General features: G+C 36.5%; 1 protein-coding gene across 2 annotated transcripts; it reads right to left on the bottom strand.

Annotated features, from left to right (window-relative positions):
• Positions 1 to 9191: 9191 nt before the first annotated feature.
• prpf18 (PRP18 pre-mRNA processing factor 18 homolog (yeast)) lies at positions 9192 to 15666 on the bottom strand. Of its 2 annotated transcripts, XM_067419660.1 has the most exons (11): positions 15479 to 15666; positions 15255 to 15332; positions 13915 to 13941; positions 13072 to 13176; positions 12869 to 12982; positions 12499 to 12648; positions 10825 to 10890; positions 10053 to 10193; positions 9900 to 9971; positions 9654 to 9809; positions 9192 to 9557 (listed from the first exon to the last, which is right to left on the bottom strand). In XM_067419660.1, exons 1-11 carry the CDS (start codon positions 15542 to 15544, stop codon positions 9477 to 9479), a joined length of 1056 nt encoding a protein of 351 aa, XP_067275761.1. In that variant the 5' UTR covers positions 15545 to 15666; the 3' UTR covers positions 9192 to 9476. The 2 variants fall into 2 exon arrangements, with proteins under 2 accessions (XP_067275761.1, XP_067275762.1); XM_067419661.1 differs by lacking the exon at positions 13915 to 13941 and having other exon boundaries at positions 15479 to 15665.
• Positions 15667 to 16525: the final 859 nt, after the last annotated feature.

The following is a 16525-nucleotide window of genomic DNA, read 5'->3' as shown; positions in this document are numbered from 1 at the left end:
CTGAAGCGTGAAATCACTTTATTGCTATTTTTCAGATTGTGGGTTTCCTGCATCGATAACAGAGAGAATATGCATGGTTAATTTACATTAATCGTTATTCATAAAGCAACATGCCCCTCCAGGTGGATGAAGGTGATGATCCGCTTCCTCCGGGCGTAATTGAAATTCTTTCCGTCACCTATGTGGAATATGTTTCTGCATTCGTAATGAGATCAGCCGCAGGTAAAGCTGACAATCACACCCGGTGATTGAAATACCAAGTCCATTAAACAGAAATTTCGTTTGGCAAATCTGAATGCTGCTTAAAAATATGTAAATGTAGGCCAAAGTCATGTCAGGGAAAACACGGATCATTTTAATGGAGGAAAAGAGAAAGAAAATTGTCATGCTTTGAACCTGTATTCAAGGTCACATGTATTGAATGTCCTCCTTTTGGGCAGAAATCATAAGGAATTTCTTGCTTACCAATTGGAATCTGTTAATTGCATATTAATGATTTTGTCCTCAACGTTTGTTTGCTTATGAATGAAATTTGATTTCAATTTAAAGTACTTTATTGGCTTTGTTGTTTTACATACAATATTGCCAAATCAACAATACACATGCATATACAAAAAAACAGTGACAAATGAAAAATGTAAATAATGATAACAATTATAAAACATAATGGTGAATTATTATTTATTTTAATTAGGGCTGTCAAATTGATTAATTACATCCAAAATAAAAGTTTTAAGTAATATGTGTGTGTACTGTTTATAATTATGTATATATAGATGCATGTTAAGATTTTTTTAAATATATAAATTATATAAATATACATTATATTATATATTTTTTAAATATATACATAAACGTGTGTGTTTATTTATATATACATAATAATTATATGCAGTACACACATATGTACAACATTTATTTTTGGATGTGATAGATTTGACTTGACAGCACTAATTTTAATATTTTATTTATCTAAAGGATTATTTATGACTTGGTTTTAGTTAACAATAACAATGATGGTATGGACTACTCTCGTGGTGCTGTTTTGCCCTTTTTTGGACCTTTGGAGCATCCATTTTTCTATTATATCCAAATATATTGTTTTATTTGTGTTCCACGGAAAGTAGAAAATCATGTTTGGAACGTCACAAGGGTGAGTAAACGATAACAACTTTCTTTTGACTCATGCAAGTGTAAGTCCCTGTGGTCACTTCCTGTGTGAGACAGGACACTAAGTTAAACAATTCCTGCTAGGGTCCTGATCAACTCCCTACAGTCGTCTTGCATACTGTGTTAATATGACTCACAGACTCACTCCCCTACAGGAAGTGTGTGATGATGTTTGTACCTTAGACAATGGCTTGGGGTCTCCCCCGGCAACAGGAACACAACATTGGAGAATTGGCTGCTGTTGTTGTGCGGACAACCCAGAGTGATGCTCGAGATATGTGTTTTGGGGCAGTCAGTCTATTGTACCTACTGCAGCTGGAATGTGGATAACAAGAGATGCTGTGTTTATAGAAATCTTCCATTTCCTGTGAAGCTCAGTGGATGCTTTGTTGAATGAAATATTTTCACCACTGGATCCATGGCATTCCCCTGCTGTGTGTGAAGGGCTTGAGGAACACTGAGGAATGTCGTGTTCAGTGAACATGAAAGTTTGACTTCATAGGGTATCATCGTGACCCCTAGTATGGAGGGTCAAGGCATTTGGAGTTATTTTGGAGAATTGTTAGAATTTGGCAGGCTCACGACTAACTACAGGCCAAAATAAACACTAGAGGCTGTAGAAAGCACCACTGGTATCAGTCCAAGCCAAGGGGGTGGTGGGAAGTATGGAATGATCTGGGCTTGAAACCAGAAGGTTTATTCTCCACCAATAATTTGTGACCAATTAACATTGTGCCCTTAAAACTAGGTTGCTTGAGTCCAAGGGGACCCAAACCTTGTCCAAACAAGCCCAACATGGTAAAACAAGAAGTGTTTTAAATTCAATATCCTTTGAAAAATAATGTCAAAAAAATAAAGTACCATTTCAGTGTTTTGTTCTTTTATTTTATTTTATAGGGTGACAGTCTGACTGAAACAGTGAAACATTAATTCAACCGATTTGTTTAAAAGATTTGTTCAGTTATCTGCTTTTATAGTGATTCAATCATCAACCGAATGCATGTAGATATGCATTCTTCCATACTGTACAGTAGACTAATGCTGCGTTCCAGGTAGGTTTTTGAGCCCGTAAGTTTCGACTAAACTACTCACGACTTAGTAGCATTCCAGTCAAAGTCACGCCAAACAGCCTGAGCGCCAGACCTTATTGGAAATTGTGGTTCCTATAGGTTTAAACAAAGCATGGCAGACCGTATGGGGCTTATGCTCATTTGCAATCATTTATAAGTTACTCCCTGCTTATTTGAGTGAAAAGGAGGGGAAAAAACAGTGCATAAGGCAAGAGAAGCTGTTATACCTTTTATTTTACATTATTTGTATATTTGGAAATGTATTTGGTATTAGCCTATTTTATTCTTGATGGACTGAAAACTAGCTAACGCTAGAAAATCTACTGATGATGCACTCAACATTTGCTGATAAATAACGTTAGAGCAATACCTTATTTTAATAAAGGTTTTAATGTAGGACTTCCATAAACACGCATCTGTGGGGGCTGCCATGGTTGTTTCGATGGCTATGTGTCGTCAGAGCATGTGACTGGGAGTCCATCGATCTAGTACTAGTTCACAGGTGGGAATTCACGGTTTGACTGCCATTCCAGTGCACTTTCACGGTTAAAAGGTCGGAAAAACACAGGTTACGGGTTGCAAAAGGTATTTATAACACAGTAGGTAAAAAGTAGGCAAATAAAAATTCCTCTAAGATTTTAAAGTGCACTTTTGATGGACAATTTACTATAGGAGCTCATATTAGTAGCCTACGTCAGATAACAATGACAACATGTTGAATGTAGTCTGGAATTTATTTTAATTACACACATTCATACTACTTAGAACATACTTTTTTTTAAAACAAGTACTTCATTCAATTCAAAGGAAGTACCATTCAGTCAATCATTTTGTGAACTGTTATTTCAGGAACACCGCAATTGCTACAATTGGAACTATGCTAGTATATATAGGCTACTATTTCTGCCATATATGGTAAAAGTAGCCTAGTGTATATTCCAGTTCCGAAATCAACAAATAAAATGTATTTCCCCTAACTGAACAGATTTGTTTGAAATTCTGACTCATTCAGGAAGTGTGTGTTGGGACACACAATGTTGAAATTGAAACACATTGAAACACATTGAAAATGCTTTGACTTCGTTTGGACCTCTTTTCGTTTGCGGAGCAAGAACAGACTAAGTAACCGTCAATTTTGTGTCTAAAATATAAGTTATTCAGTGTTAACCTGTTTATTGCCTTGTTGATTAAAGAAACTAGCTTGAAAAAATATATCGACCATAACACTTAAAAGACAGTACAACTTTTACTTTGTGGCATCTATGTCTTTATTTTCTCCCCAAATGTAGCACTGATATTTCATGTGACGCATAAATACGCACACATAAGCTATCCCATGCTAATAAAGTCCATTCTTTCAGAATAATGTTTCTGTATGAGCCCTGCAGGGTCTGGAGCAGAGCAGCTATTCTGTTACAGCTTTCCACAGCAGCTGGAAGCCGTTATTCTCTCATGTGATGAAAGTGTGTATGTGTGTGTTTCTCCCACAAGCCGTGAGAACAGAGCGCGTGTTGGAATGTTGTGTGAAAGGATGGAGCCTATATTGTGTGTCCTGGGAGTTTGGGATTGGTGTGTTTATGATCGCAACTCTTTCATCACCATGAAAACTGCAGCAAGGGGTGATGGGAGCTGGAGTCTGGTTTTCTCCACAGCCCTGAGAGAGATCTGCTCTTGCTCTGCTAGTATGAGGAGGTATATATACCCCTTAAGATAGGCCGTTCCCTTTCAATTTGGTTTACTTCGACATTGCATTTGCTAACTCTTCTGGCGGGAACCCCTTTCTCCAAACACTACTGAAGCCTTATTGAATCATGCTAGTAACACTGGCCAGTGGCATTCAAACACTTGTAATCTGAGGGGGCTTCTCCCACTATATAAGGTGGCATTCATTCAGAATCTTTTTCTTCAGCCAACCTTCTGCAAGAATCCTATCATCAAGCAAGACTTACGGTGATCCACATGCCACAGTGGATAACATCTCATTCCCTGCATTCCAGTGACCCTTCTGATAAGGATGAAATGGCAAAGGTAACGTCCCCTACAGGAGCCCGTCTTGGACCGACTTGTAAGGTCCAGGAGACATTGCGAACCTGCTCCATCTCTTCCATCCTCAGATAGGAGTATCCGAATTTAGAATCAAGCAGATGGGGATCTATTTATCACCATTTTATCCTTTTATTTTTTTATTCTCTTTACAACTGTTTCTATTTCTATTCCAAAATTATATTACAGTGGTATAATTTGCTTTACCTACCCATGAAAAACATTTAAAAAAAATTGTGGTGAATTGATTTACTAAATGATCAAATGTTTGAGACTAAAGAATGAAGTCCTTTCGGCAGTTGAAGTCATATGCCATAACCATAATGAATTAAATGTTTGACAATATGTTGTTTGAACAGTTGTTTTCCTGGACCTAGATCTTTTAGGGTGATAGCACCCAACTGGAATGCTCAAACATATATTAAACACAGATCATTTTGTTGTTGTTGTTGAACAATTAACTTTTCATTCTTAAAAACCCCCTGCAGTTCCCTCACAAACCTCAGGTTAGGAAAACCTGTTGCTCAGCAGAGACCACTGAGATTGGCCCCTTTAAATTTAATGTAATCCAAATCGCTAAAATGAATCAGACTTCCCAACTCTTAAAAGGAAGTCAGGAAATCCAAGAATCAAAGTTATACGAATTTGGCTTATTCATTTTTTAAATCTGATTTGGTACTAGTATGAGGAAGTCACTCACTCCCTCTTCCTGTGACTCAGCACTTCCTTTAACTCATCTCAGACAGGTGGTCAAATCATGACATCAAACTGCAAGTCGTCTTGATTTCATCCTTAAAAGGATTGTCTTTTTTTTCTGTCAAAGAACAGAGCTACATCTGTAGAGAGATGAATTAACATGCTTTCCATAGTATTTGGCCCACTATGACAGTACTGTACATTAAAGGGAACCTATTAAGTAAAATTCCCTTTAACATGGTGCTTGAACATGTCTGTAGTGAGTGTACACTACCACTGATGGACTCTGTCCTTGCATAGATTCCGCCTACAAGAAAAAATAATAATTCTAATTAAAGAGGCTGTATTTAAGAATGGCGGCTAATGGCAGTTTAAATTGGTACTGCAGTCCAAATTCAAAATATTGTTTCCCCCCCTCCTCCTCAGACACTCACACGGATTGTTAGTTTGAGGATACACAACAGGAACAAGCACAATTGACAATGGAAGGCGAGGAGACTTACGAGTTGACGAATTGATTTATCCGCATTTTAATGTGCTCTCATTCATAGATATTTTAAGTTGGATGCAGAGGCGTTTTAGGTCAGGTAGAATCTGCGATCTCTGACCCAGTTTGTTTGCTGCTTCCATGGCATCTGTACGCTGTGTTTTCCACCAACTGGCAACCTGTAATGTCAAAATGGTCAAACTGGCAATGTTCGGTTTTGCACAGACAAAAACAAAATCAGACATTCCGACACGGAAAGCACATTTATAACTGGCTGTAGCATTGTTTTTCAGAGAAAAACTAGTATGTGAACTCAGCATGTTTCCTAAATATCTGCCAACATTTGCTATGTTTATGCTTTAGTACAGTCAAAAACTTACATACAGCTACAGCACCTTTAAAGCTACTAAATGTATTCAATCAAGAGCAGTGATTGATTGTTTTTCTTTAGTTGTTTGATTCATATTAACAACATATTTAGCAGTATGTACTGTACACTAAAATTAAGGATTAATAGAAACACCATACTAATACTGTGTTTGACCCCTTTCTATGCTGTTTAGAAATGTTGGCCCATATTGACAGGATAGCATCTTGCAGTTGATGGATATTTGTGGGCTGCACATCCAGGGCACGAAGCTCCCGTTCTACGACATCCCAAAGATGCTCTATTGGGTTGAGATCTGGTGACTGTGGGGGCTATTTTAGTACAGTGAACTCATTGTCAGGTTCAAGAAACCAATTTGAAATGATTTGAGCTTTGTGACATGGTGCATTATCCTGCTGGAATAGCCATCAGAGGATGGGTATGGTGGTCATAAAGGTATAAAATGGACATGGTCAGAAACAATACTCAGGTAGGCCGTGGCATTTAAACGATGCCCAATTGGCACTAAGGGGCCTAAAATGTGCCAAGAAAACATCCCCCACACCCTTACACCACCACCACCAGCCTGCACAGTGGTAACAAGGCATGATGGATCCATGTTCTTATTCTGTTTACGCCAAATTCAGACCATCTGAATGTCTCAACAGAAATCGAGACTCATCAGACCAGGCAACATTTTTCCAGTCTTCAACTGTCCAATTTTGGTGAGCTTGTGCAAATTGTAGCCTCTTTTCCCTATTTGTAGTGGAGATGTGAATGGGCTACAACAGCAGAAGAATAATCTTCTGCTTTTGAAGCCCATCTACCTCAAGGTTGTGCATGTTGTGGTTTCACAAATGCTTTGCTGCATACCTTGGTTGTAACAAGTGGTTATTTCAGTCAAAGTTGCTCTTCTATCAGCTTGAATCAGTAGGCCTATTCTCCTCTGACCTCTAGCCTCAACAAGGCATTTTCACCCACAGGACTGCTGCACACTGGATGTTTTTCCCTTTTTACACCATTCTTTGTAAACCCTAGAAATTTAATAGCAGATTGTGAAATACTCAGACCTCAGATACTCACAACCATGCCACGCTCAACATTGCTTAAATCACCTTTCTTTCCCATTCTGACATTCAGTTTAGGAGATTGTCTTGACCAGGACCACACCCCTAAATGCATTGAAGCAACTTCCATGTGATTGGTTGATTAGATAATTGCATTAATGAGAAATTGAACAGGTTCCTAATAATCCTTTAGGTGAGTGTATATTATGCTGCTTTCACTTTAATACACAGATCTAATATACACATGCAATTTCTTTATTTGCTGTTTACATTCACAGAAAAAAAATATTGTGTGTATTTGAACTGTGTTTTAGACAAAACCTTGTGCGAATTTGACAGTTTAAACGCAATAAGACATGAAAGAGAACTTTAATAAAAGGTACCCTAGAATAAATAAATAAAAATTAACCTTGCCATAGTGAAATAATAAGAGTTCAGTACATGGACATCATATACTCTGAATCTCAAACACCATTTCCTCCTATTTCTTATGTAAATCTCGAGTATGAAAAACCGTTGTCTGTTTCTGGACAACCTGTGCTTGGCACTTCATCCAATTAAAATACATGAAACTACATTTGGCCATCTAACCAATCTAAGACCATTGCGTTTTTCGGAGGGATGGCCTTCATAGAAGCAGGAAGCAAATGAGCCGTTCAAAGGACAGTGGAGGCAGTGGTGTGGAATAAAGGTCAAATATGAGAAAAATATGTTGTTAAAAAAAAAGAAACAAAAAGAAGTATTAAGAAAAAAGAATTAAAATTTTAAAAGAAGTTAAACTGCGCCCCATAAACACAACCAAGCCTAGAAAAACACCACAGAACCACCCCTTTAATATGTACGCCCCCAACATTTGCATATGTCCAAACATGTTCATTGTCAGGCGGAACTGACAGAGCCGAATCATTGGGACTGCAGATTAACAAGCGAAACGCGAGGATAGCAAAAACGGCAGCTCTCATGGACACGGAAATGTCATATTTCAGGCTGTGCAGAAGATGTGAGGACTTTTCATACCCTTCCCACAGACAAAAAATTTCAACAGTCTTGGTTGATGTTTATTATAATCGGATACCGCAACAATTTAATTCAAAATCGTTCGTTTGCTCTGCCCATTTCAAGCAAACTTCGCTCAGCTTCTTAAACTGGAGAAGGGGGAAATTACAACTATATTCCTGCAAGCAGTAAGTAGTGATTTTATCCACTTATTGACTGTTTAAACAATTTCTGATTAAACTTAAAAGTTTCTTAGAGAGACAGCATTGTCTAGATAACGCAAGATACTAGTACAGTAACAATAGGAACCTCCAAGTACCATGTATAACTAAAACACCGGACAGTATACTGGTTTTGTCAGGGGGAAAGAAGAGCGCTCGTGCTTGCGGTTGCCAGATTTCAGTAATTTACATCCCCTAATCAGAGCTTTTCTGTGAAAAGAACATGTATACCATCCAGTATTTTACCTAAACATGTACAATCTGGCAACCATATGCACACAAGCTCTCTTGCGTGCGGATGATCTGAAAACACCAATAAACATGTATGCTGCATTTGAGATGTTCTGCTTAAAGAAGCTCACAAGCCACATCCCTGAACAGCTGAACTGCTTAAATAAGCCAATCAGAGCAGAGCTCAACCTTAATATTCATGACTCTTCCAAATAAGGCAAAAACAGAGCATTACATCCTAGGGACAATTTATAGGGTTGTAAATGGACCTGTAAAACTATATCTGGACTATTTTTGCCCTTAAATAAGCCACATACCCTCTATGTAGATATCAGAGAACAATTTAACATATTGTTTCAACTCATTCTAGGGCACCTTTAACTTTAATACATTTTAATACTCACAGGACGCGCCATCTGATATCCATGTACACGTGCTTCAAGTGTGTGCTCTCTGAAAATCATATATCAGAAGTGTAGACTAATATGGCTTTAAAACACATGCAAAAAATTAACTTTCATGACGATGAACAACTGCAATGTTACGCGAGTGTTACTGCGGTAGAGATGATAATCAAAACCAAATGGATGTTTTAGTTTTTGACAGTGTATCGGATGTACAAGCTGTAGGCTCCGCCCCCTCTTCTGGAAATCAGGGTGGGGAGCAGCAGCTCATTTTTATTTAGATAAATGCATGGAAATGGCATATTTTGAGCTGAAACGTCACAGACACTTTCTGTGGACACCAGAGACTTATATTACATCTTGTAAAAAGAGGAATAATGAAATGCAAATGCATCAAGAAACAATCAGCAACAAGTAACATCAGCTTTTATTTAAAAAAACAAAATGTAGTGTTTTCAATCCTGGTCTTAAGGACCCTCTGCTCTGCACATTTAGTATGTCCCTCTTACCTGATACAGTTTAGTTCATGGAACTCTCACCGAACCAGCTGATGATCTCTAAATCATGCGTGTTAAATAAGGGAGACATGCAAAGCAGTGGGTACCAGGATTGAAAACCACTGCTGTAGATCCACATGTTCTCAAGACTGTATATTTATAATCAATAAGTTATTTACAACACGAGAGAGCGAGACACAACATGACTGAATGCTGTGATGTGTACGTCACAGAGCGTTGTACTCCACACACTTTGAGGGATCTGTTGGGAAATGTTTCTGACAGATTGTCATCAATCTTTTCAGCCCCTGAAAAGGTGAAGAAGAAAAAAAGATCACTGACCTGAAAAAAACACAACACCACAACTATGTAATATAACTCCTATTCATAGTATCATTTCAGACCTGAATGTATTTCCTTTGGGTCTCGTCATTGAGCACATGGGCAACGTGTTTGGAGAAGATCTTCTCACGTCCAGTACGAGCGTGGATACCCACCATGGTCACACCGATGGGCCATGGAGCGTTTCCTATAGCCATCTGCAGATAAGCATCATTTGCCTGCATATACACAGAGTGTTAGTCAAGTTTTCACAAATATACTTATTAAGAACTGAAATTCAAGCAAATATTGTAATTAGCAAGACAAACCTTAACATATTCCCTCTCCAGCATAAATTTTATGATGTCTGTAATTGACTCCTTAATGTCTCCTGGCAAATTCTAAATATAGAAGACACAATGAGTTAAACAGAAGGCTTGTGAATCTATATATAATAATACTTCGCATGTAGAACAGCATACCTTCTTGCGTAGTTTTCTGAAAAGAGGCTCCAAATAAGATTCAGTCTGTTTTTGGGTGGCACTGGCGAGCTTGCCCTGGACACTACGCTTCACATGGTCCTCTCGGCTGTTTAGATCTTTAGCCCACACGCCCAGCAAGAACTATAAAAAAATAATTATAAGACTATTATAAGAATATTTAAATATTTAGACAACTTTTATTATTGATTGCTATCTGGATATGAAGAGTTTCAATCAGTATAATTTTTTTTTTAAAAACCTTTGCCTATCCTTTTGCAATCTCCACATTTTCTGTAATATGCACAATATGTACATTTAGAAAGAAAATTACACTTAAAATGTCTTGAGGTGTGGTTAACACAGTATAAGAAGACTAATTGATTACAGTCAGATAAATCTACATGGCATGGCAGAATCACCAGTGTAATTTTTTTCTAATAAATCAAAGACTGGTCATCAATTATTCTTTACATATTTGTTAAGGATCGTTTCATCAAATGATTCAGATCACATTGACAACTCCAATGATTCATTTTACCATCCTATTTAGAGTAAAACAACTGAGCATAGTCAAATAATCTGGATAACCACAGTAGATGCCTCTTATTAATTTAAATGATGACTGATCATGGCAAATTGTGTCAATTGACATCACTAATTTAAATAATAAAAAAATATTGAATATTGTCTGAATGCATTGCTATTAAAATCAGTACAAGATTTAAACTAACTTACAAATGTAAAACCACAGTAAATAAAAAAAAATACATACCCTCAGTACTTTGTTTATGATGTCCATGTCTCTAAAATCATCAGTGCCAAGAGATGCTCCCAGAACCTGTTTTATAAAGGTTATTAATTTAGCATCACACATGCTTAATCTTATATTATACAGTTACTTCAATCATAAAAGCATTAGTATCCAGACAGCCAGTTATAATAATGTAGATAGACTAGTTTCCCAATCTTCGACCTAAAGATTTGCTTGAAGTGTCCTCAGATCAGCGTTGCTAGATTGTTGTTAATTGGTCGGTTGTGAATTTGATTGTGCAAGCATTTTTGGGCGGGTGGAAAAAAAACTGGGCTGGTTTTAGGTCAGTTTGGCAGTTTTTAAAATCGAAAATTGTATTGTCTAACTGGTTAATAAACTGAACAAAACTCAAGCATAGTCAATAAAATTAGTCAACAAAAAAAATTGGACTAACAAAATTAGTCACATTTGGAGAAATATTGATGAATTCACATGTTTATTTTTAATGTCTTTAGAGAGGAGTATTTTTGGGAACCCCTGGGGCCGTTCTTTGCACGTCGCAAACTCAGTTAGCTGGATTTGATTGTTGACGATTTGGGTAGATCTCGGATTGTTTGGCTCTTACATGAGCTTACTTCATGTAAACAGGATTAGATCGCATCTTGAGGTGATAGTTAAAATCTGTCCCAGCCACTGCTACTTTATTACAAGACTTCATTACTAAACCAGGGGCAATAATATTTGAAAATAATAATAAAAATAAAAGTTTATTTGAAAATAATATTTTAATGTTGTGTAAAATTTGCATATAATACTATAGACACAGTCACTTGATTGAGAGATTTATTTGTGAATTGTGATAGAATAATTACTTTATAGTTGTTGTATTGGAGGTTTACACACATTGTGCAGTTAATCTTTGTCGTGCATTAATTTGAGTGATGACAGATATTATGGGAGTGGCTTGATGCAGCGCAAGAGATGCAGATAATTTGATCTTGACCGTTAAGAAACTTTAATTAATACTGTCGCATAAAAAATCAGCTTCAAATTGAATACAAAAATTACAAGTGTGTACAAATATTATAAAATCGTAAATATAAATAATTAGGAATCATGTTCATCAAAACTGCACATTTAATTTATCTAACTTTTATGTTGGTTTGGTCGTTTGTCTGTTTCCTTATAAAGGTCTAGACATGTGTGTTTTTTGTTCTTTGACACGTTTTTTGCCAGGTGGCTTGTTTAATTATATGATGTCATTACGTTGTCCTGACGGCAGCCAATCGCTGCATTGCTGATCGTGGTTTCGAGTATTGATGCATCTGCCCTCTTCAGAAAACACAGGCACGAGCAGTGATCTCAGATAACTTAATACAGATATTTTAATCCAATCTGCAAATTCGTTTAAAGAACCAAATTAGCCAGAGATCCGTTATCACGATTAAAAGATCTGGTATCTGTCACATCTCAGATGTATTAAGCGAGGTACGAAGAACGGAGCCCCAGGTCTCCTCGTATTCCAGTTATGAAGAACATTAGATTTCAGATGTAAGATTATAGTGCCACCTAGTGGGACCATGCTTAAAATACTCCTAATCAGACACCTTTATACAGATTCTGGAATTGACCTGTTATACGGATGATATATAAATGAGTTTAAGCTAACGGTGTGGGTTCTGTGTGTGAGTTTACCTCCAGCTCCTCAATGGTGGTATTTTCTTCATGCACTTTGAGGTCGTGTTGTGTGTCCAGCAGAACTGAACCCTCTGCTCCACCCACAATCTCATTCAGATACTGCTGATCGATCTTATCCATGGCAGCCTTCAGATCATTCCTCAGACCCTAAACATACAGACAAGGTAATCCGTAAAAAGTATGTAAATGAGCAATATAATGTACTATATTCTTAAAAGCACTGGCAAAATATGTTTAACTGTGTTTTCTTGCAGGGAAAGCCAATATGGTTTCCTGGTAAACAAACACTACACGCGACAAGAGTGTCAAGATGGCTAGAGTAAAGGTGGATGTGATAGCGATCTGTCTAAATTCCTATGACTCTTACCTTGTTTACTTCTGGCGCCAGAATTTCAATCTTACGGAGTCTCTGGAAGGCATCATAATCGGATTCACCAAACAGACGGACCGGCTCACCTCGTTCCCTCAGACGTCTGATCACCTACACGGAGCCCGAAGATTGATTGATAATCCAAGAAAACAAGTACAGTATACAAGTAACATACAGTGAGCTCTGATTGGCTGTCCCACCTCCTGTCTTGAGAGCGTCATTGGCAGTTTCTCCTCTGTGAGCTCTAGTTCTAACACAGGATTGGCTGATGTAGATGGAGGCTCCTCATCCTCAGTCTTGTCCAGCTTGAAAAGAAAATACAAAAATATTTGTATAGAGAGTCTCCTTTTTCCATTTTATTATTTTTAAATCAGGCTGATTCCTTTGCAAATCATATAAATGTGAGATTGAGAAGGGCGGCTTGCAAAAATAATAATCATAAATTTATAAACAACAAAAGGAAAAAGTATTCTGGCAAGATTTTCGAGTAAAAAGGCCAAACAGATACTTCTACATATAATCATGCAGCAATGCATTTTTTATATTGATTAAATCTTCTTCTAATCTTGTATATGCACGAGTGCACATAATTCTCCCAAGATGCAATGGGTGAACAGCAAAGAATCACATATCTCTCTTGCCATAATGAACCTGTCGGTCATGCTCTGATACTGAAGCTGTATCTTGACACTGATTTTAATTAAACACACCATGCATGCAGTGCACTGCTAAATCAAAGTAAATCAAGTAAAAAAAAATAAAAAATAAACCTTGAGCATTGCACAAATGAAAGAGCAGGCAAGAGATCTAGAATTTAAGCAACTTTGATTTGATTTGCTCCTGGGTGGGCATCCTTGTCACATAAAGCACCGATTTTATTGTGATCATTATGCAGGCTGGGCTTAAAATTCGGATGGTGCTGCCTCCAGCTTGTGCAACACTGGGAGCAAAGGCAATTAAACACACAAATGTTCTTCAGTCATGCCGAAACCCGGTCAAACATCTCTCTCTGGCAGCATGCATTCTGTCTGCCTGAGCCCTACCTGTCTCACAGGCTGCTCATTAGAAACCTAAACTCACAGAACACACACACACACATCAGGAAAGACAATATGAGAAGAGATACACAGCAGACGGAAGACACTGCTGGAGGAGAGAACTAGAGTGAAAGAGCAAATGCGTGAGCATGGGAAGACATTTTAAATGGGACAGTTCAATTCTTTTAAAGCTACAGTGGATGGTTGACCCCTCTAATGTCGCTGGGTTATTTTTATTAACTAAAACATTTTGTTAATTTAAATAAAGCTGAAATACAATAACAAAAAAATATTCCTTGAAAAACTTAAACTAAACAAAAAGGAGAAAAGCTGCATTTGCAGTAGACTGAAATAAGTTTAAGTTAAAGCAATACAATTATTAATTGGAAATAAAAACTGAAATAAAAATAAATGAATCTGAAATAGCAATATTTAAAACAAACGTATTAAATGAAATTACTCAAAAGCAAACTAAAATTAACATGAAAGCTAAAAATATAAAAATAAGAGCAAATTAAAAAAAATATATAAAAATAAAATTATGGTCTGATAAAATGGAACAAAAATAAAAGTAATAAGATTCAACTAAATAAATAAAAAATATTAAAATAAAAATAATATTAAAATAAGCAGAGCATTTAACTAAGTAAAAACATAATATAACAATGGAAACAAAATATTTATTAAATAATATTTTACATATTTATATTATTAGTTGTTCACTGTATAAATGGAGTCTTTATAGATGAAAATACGTAGCTGTTTTGGTAGTCTGAGACTACTCCCATAAAAATAAAAAAAATTATATATTTTTATATTATTTATATTTATATATATATATATATATATATATATATATATATATATATCTTTATGTATATTATCAGTAGGGGAAATATATATATATGAAGATATTCAATATTTTAATTTATAAAAAACAAAAGAGCCTAAAATGTATCGATTTAAAATAAACCTGCAACATCACCATAAAAGTGTGTGTGTGTGTGTGTGTATGTTTTTATATTATATATATATATATATATATATATATATATATATATATATATATATATATATATATATATATATATATATATAACACATTACAGAAATACACTGAGTAAAAAAAACAATGTAACAATTTTCCATATTCATAGTATTTGTTTTTCGCTGTATACATTTGGTCTTTATGGATGAAAATAGGTCTTTTTAATTTTAGAAGGCAACTAAAAGACTGAAAACGTGATTAAAGGTGTTTTCGACCAGCTGTGTTCAACCACATGAGTAAAAATGGAAATAATTGAATCTGTATCATTCATGATGTAACATTCACAACTGAAGTATACCTTGTATCCACATCTCCTATAATATTCTTCCTCTTCCTTACGCGCGAGATCAGCTCTTTTGAAGTATTTCTTTGAGTCCTGGAGAAACAGCAAGAGTACATCATTCCACAAACCCACATATGTGTGCACACAACTGCATAAACATTAAAAACACAACTTAACACAACGGTGTAAAGAGTAAACTGATCCGAACTACAAAACATTCTAGAACAGTCGATACTCACGTCTACGAGATCTTTGTCCTCTATGAGCTTTCTTTTCCTCGCGATCTCTGCTTTGAGGATGTCCATAACTCACAAATTGCGAAAATCTCACGATTATATGATGATGTGCCACTTTTTCACATAAACATACAACGGGAAGCCGTTTTACACTTCCGTTTACTGCGTCTCTGTCATAGGTCTCTGTTTGCTAGAAATCAATCTGAGTCATTACTGCCATCTAGTGGATAAATCCGAGACTAACGCTGATAAAAGTTTGTTCAGTATATGTAATCACAGAGCGCATGTGATCGCAATATAAATTACAACACATTTTGTTTGTTTTTAACTTTGAATGTTAAATATAGTTTATTGATTTATTTATTTTCGGTGACATGTTTATATAATATGTTATTTTACGAGCGTATGCATGGGCTGGCATAACATGATGAGGTGAAGTAAATAACTGATTATTTCTTCATCACGGCACCTGTTAGTGGTTGGTATTTATTAGGTAGCAAGTGAACATTTTGTCCTCAAAGTTGATGTGTTAGAAGGAGAAAACATTGGCAAGTGTCAGGATTGAGCGAAGGGATTTGACAAGGGCAAAATTGTGACGGAGATGACTGGGTCAGAGCATCTCCAAAACTGCAGCTCTTGTGGGGTGTATTTTTTCCAGTCTGTAGTGGTCAAAAGTGGTCCAAGAAAGGAACAAGGGTGAAAGTGCCGTATTTTACCCTTCTTTCCCGCCGTCCTCCCGTATTAGTATTTTCCTGTAAATCTCCCGTAGCCTAACCTGCGTTATTAAAAAATAATAATACCGGAGTAAAAAAACAAAAAACATTTCCAATCTGAGCTCTGTATCTAGCCTCGCGATAACTGCCATCTGCAGTAGCCTAGTAGGCTACTGTAGGACTGTAGGTCTGTAGGTGGCCGTTGTCGCGAGGTTAGTCTTTTTAGGGTCTATATGGTGAGGTCAGATGACGAGTGGCAACGGCAACGCGGGAAAAAACAACAACAAAAAAAACAACAGAGAGAGACGGATGATGGACGTAAAGATAGAGACAGAAA

This window comes from Pseudorasbora parva, chromosome 16, assembly GCF_024679245.1.
Source record: "Pseudorasbora parva isolate DD20220531a chromosome 16, ASM2467924v1, whole genome shotgun sequence".
In the NCBI taxonomy this organism is placed as follows: domain Eukaryota; kingdom Metazoa; phylum Chordata; class Actinopteri; order Cypriniformes; family Gobionidae; genus Pseudorasbora; species Pseudorasbora parva.
This window is presented reverse-complemented; position numbering and strand designations above follow the sequence as displayed.

What these genes read in the sequence shown, in the direction of transcription:
- prpf18 (XM_067419660.1), bottom strand. Translation starts at nt 15,544, where the DNA reads ATGGACATCCTCAAAGCAGAGATCGCGAGGAAAAGAAAGCTCATAGAG. An exon ending in TCAGAAAACTACGCAAGAAG is followed by an intron (nt 9,972 to 10,052) that starts GTATGCTGTTCT and finishes TTCTATATTTAG; the next exon opens with AATTTGCCAGGAGACATTAA. An exon ending in TGGAGAGGGAATATGTTAAG is followed by an intron (nt 9,810 to 9,899) that starts GTTTGTCTTGCT and finishes GTGTATATGCAG; the next exon opens with GCAAATGATGCTTATCTGCA.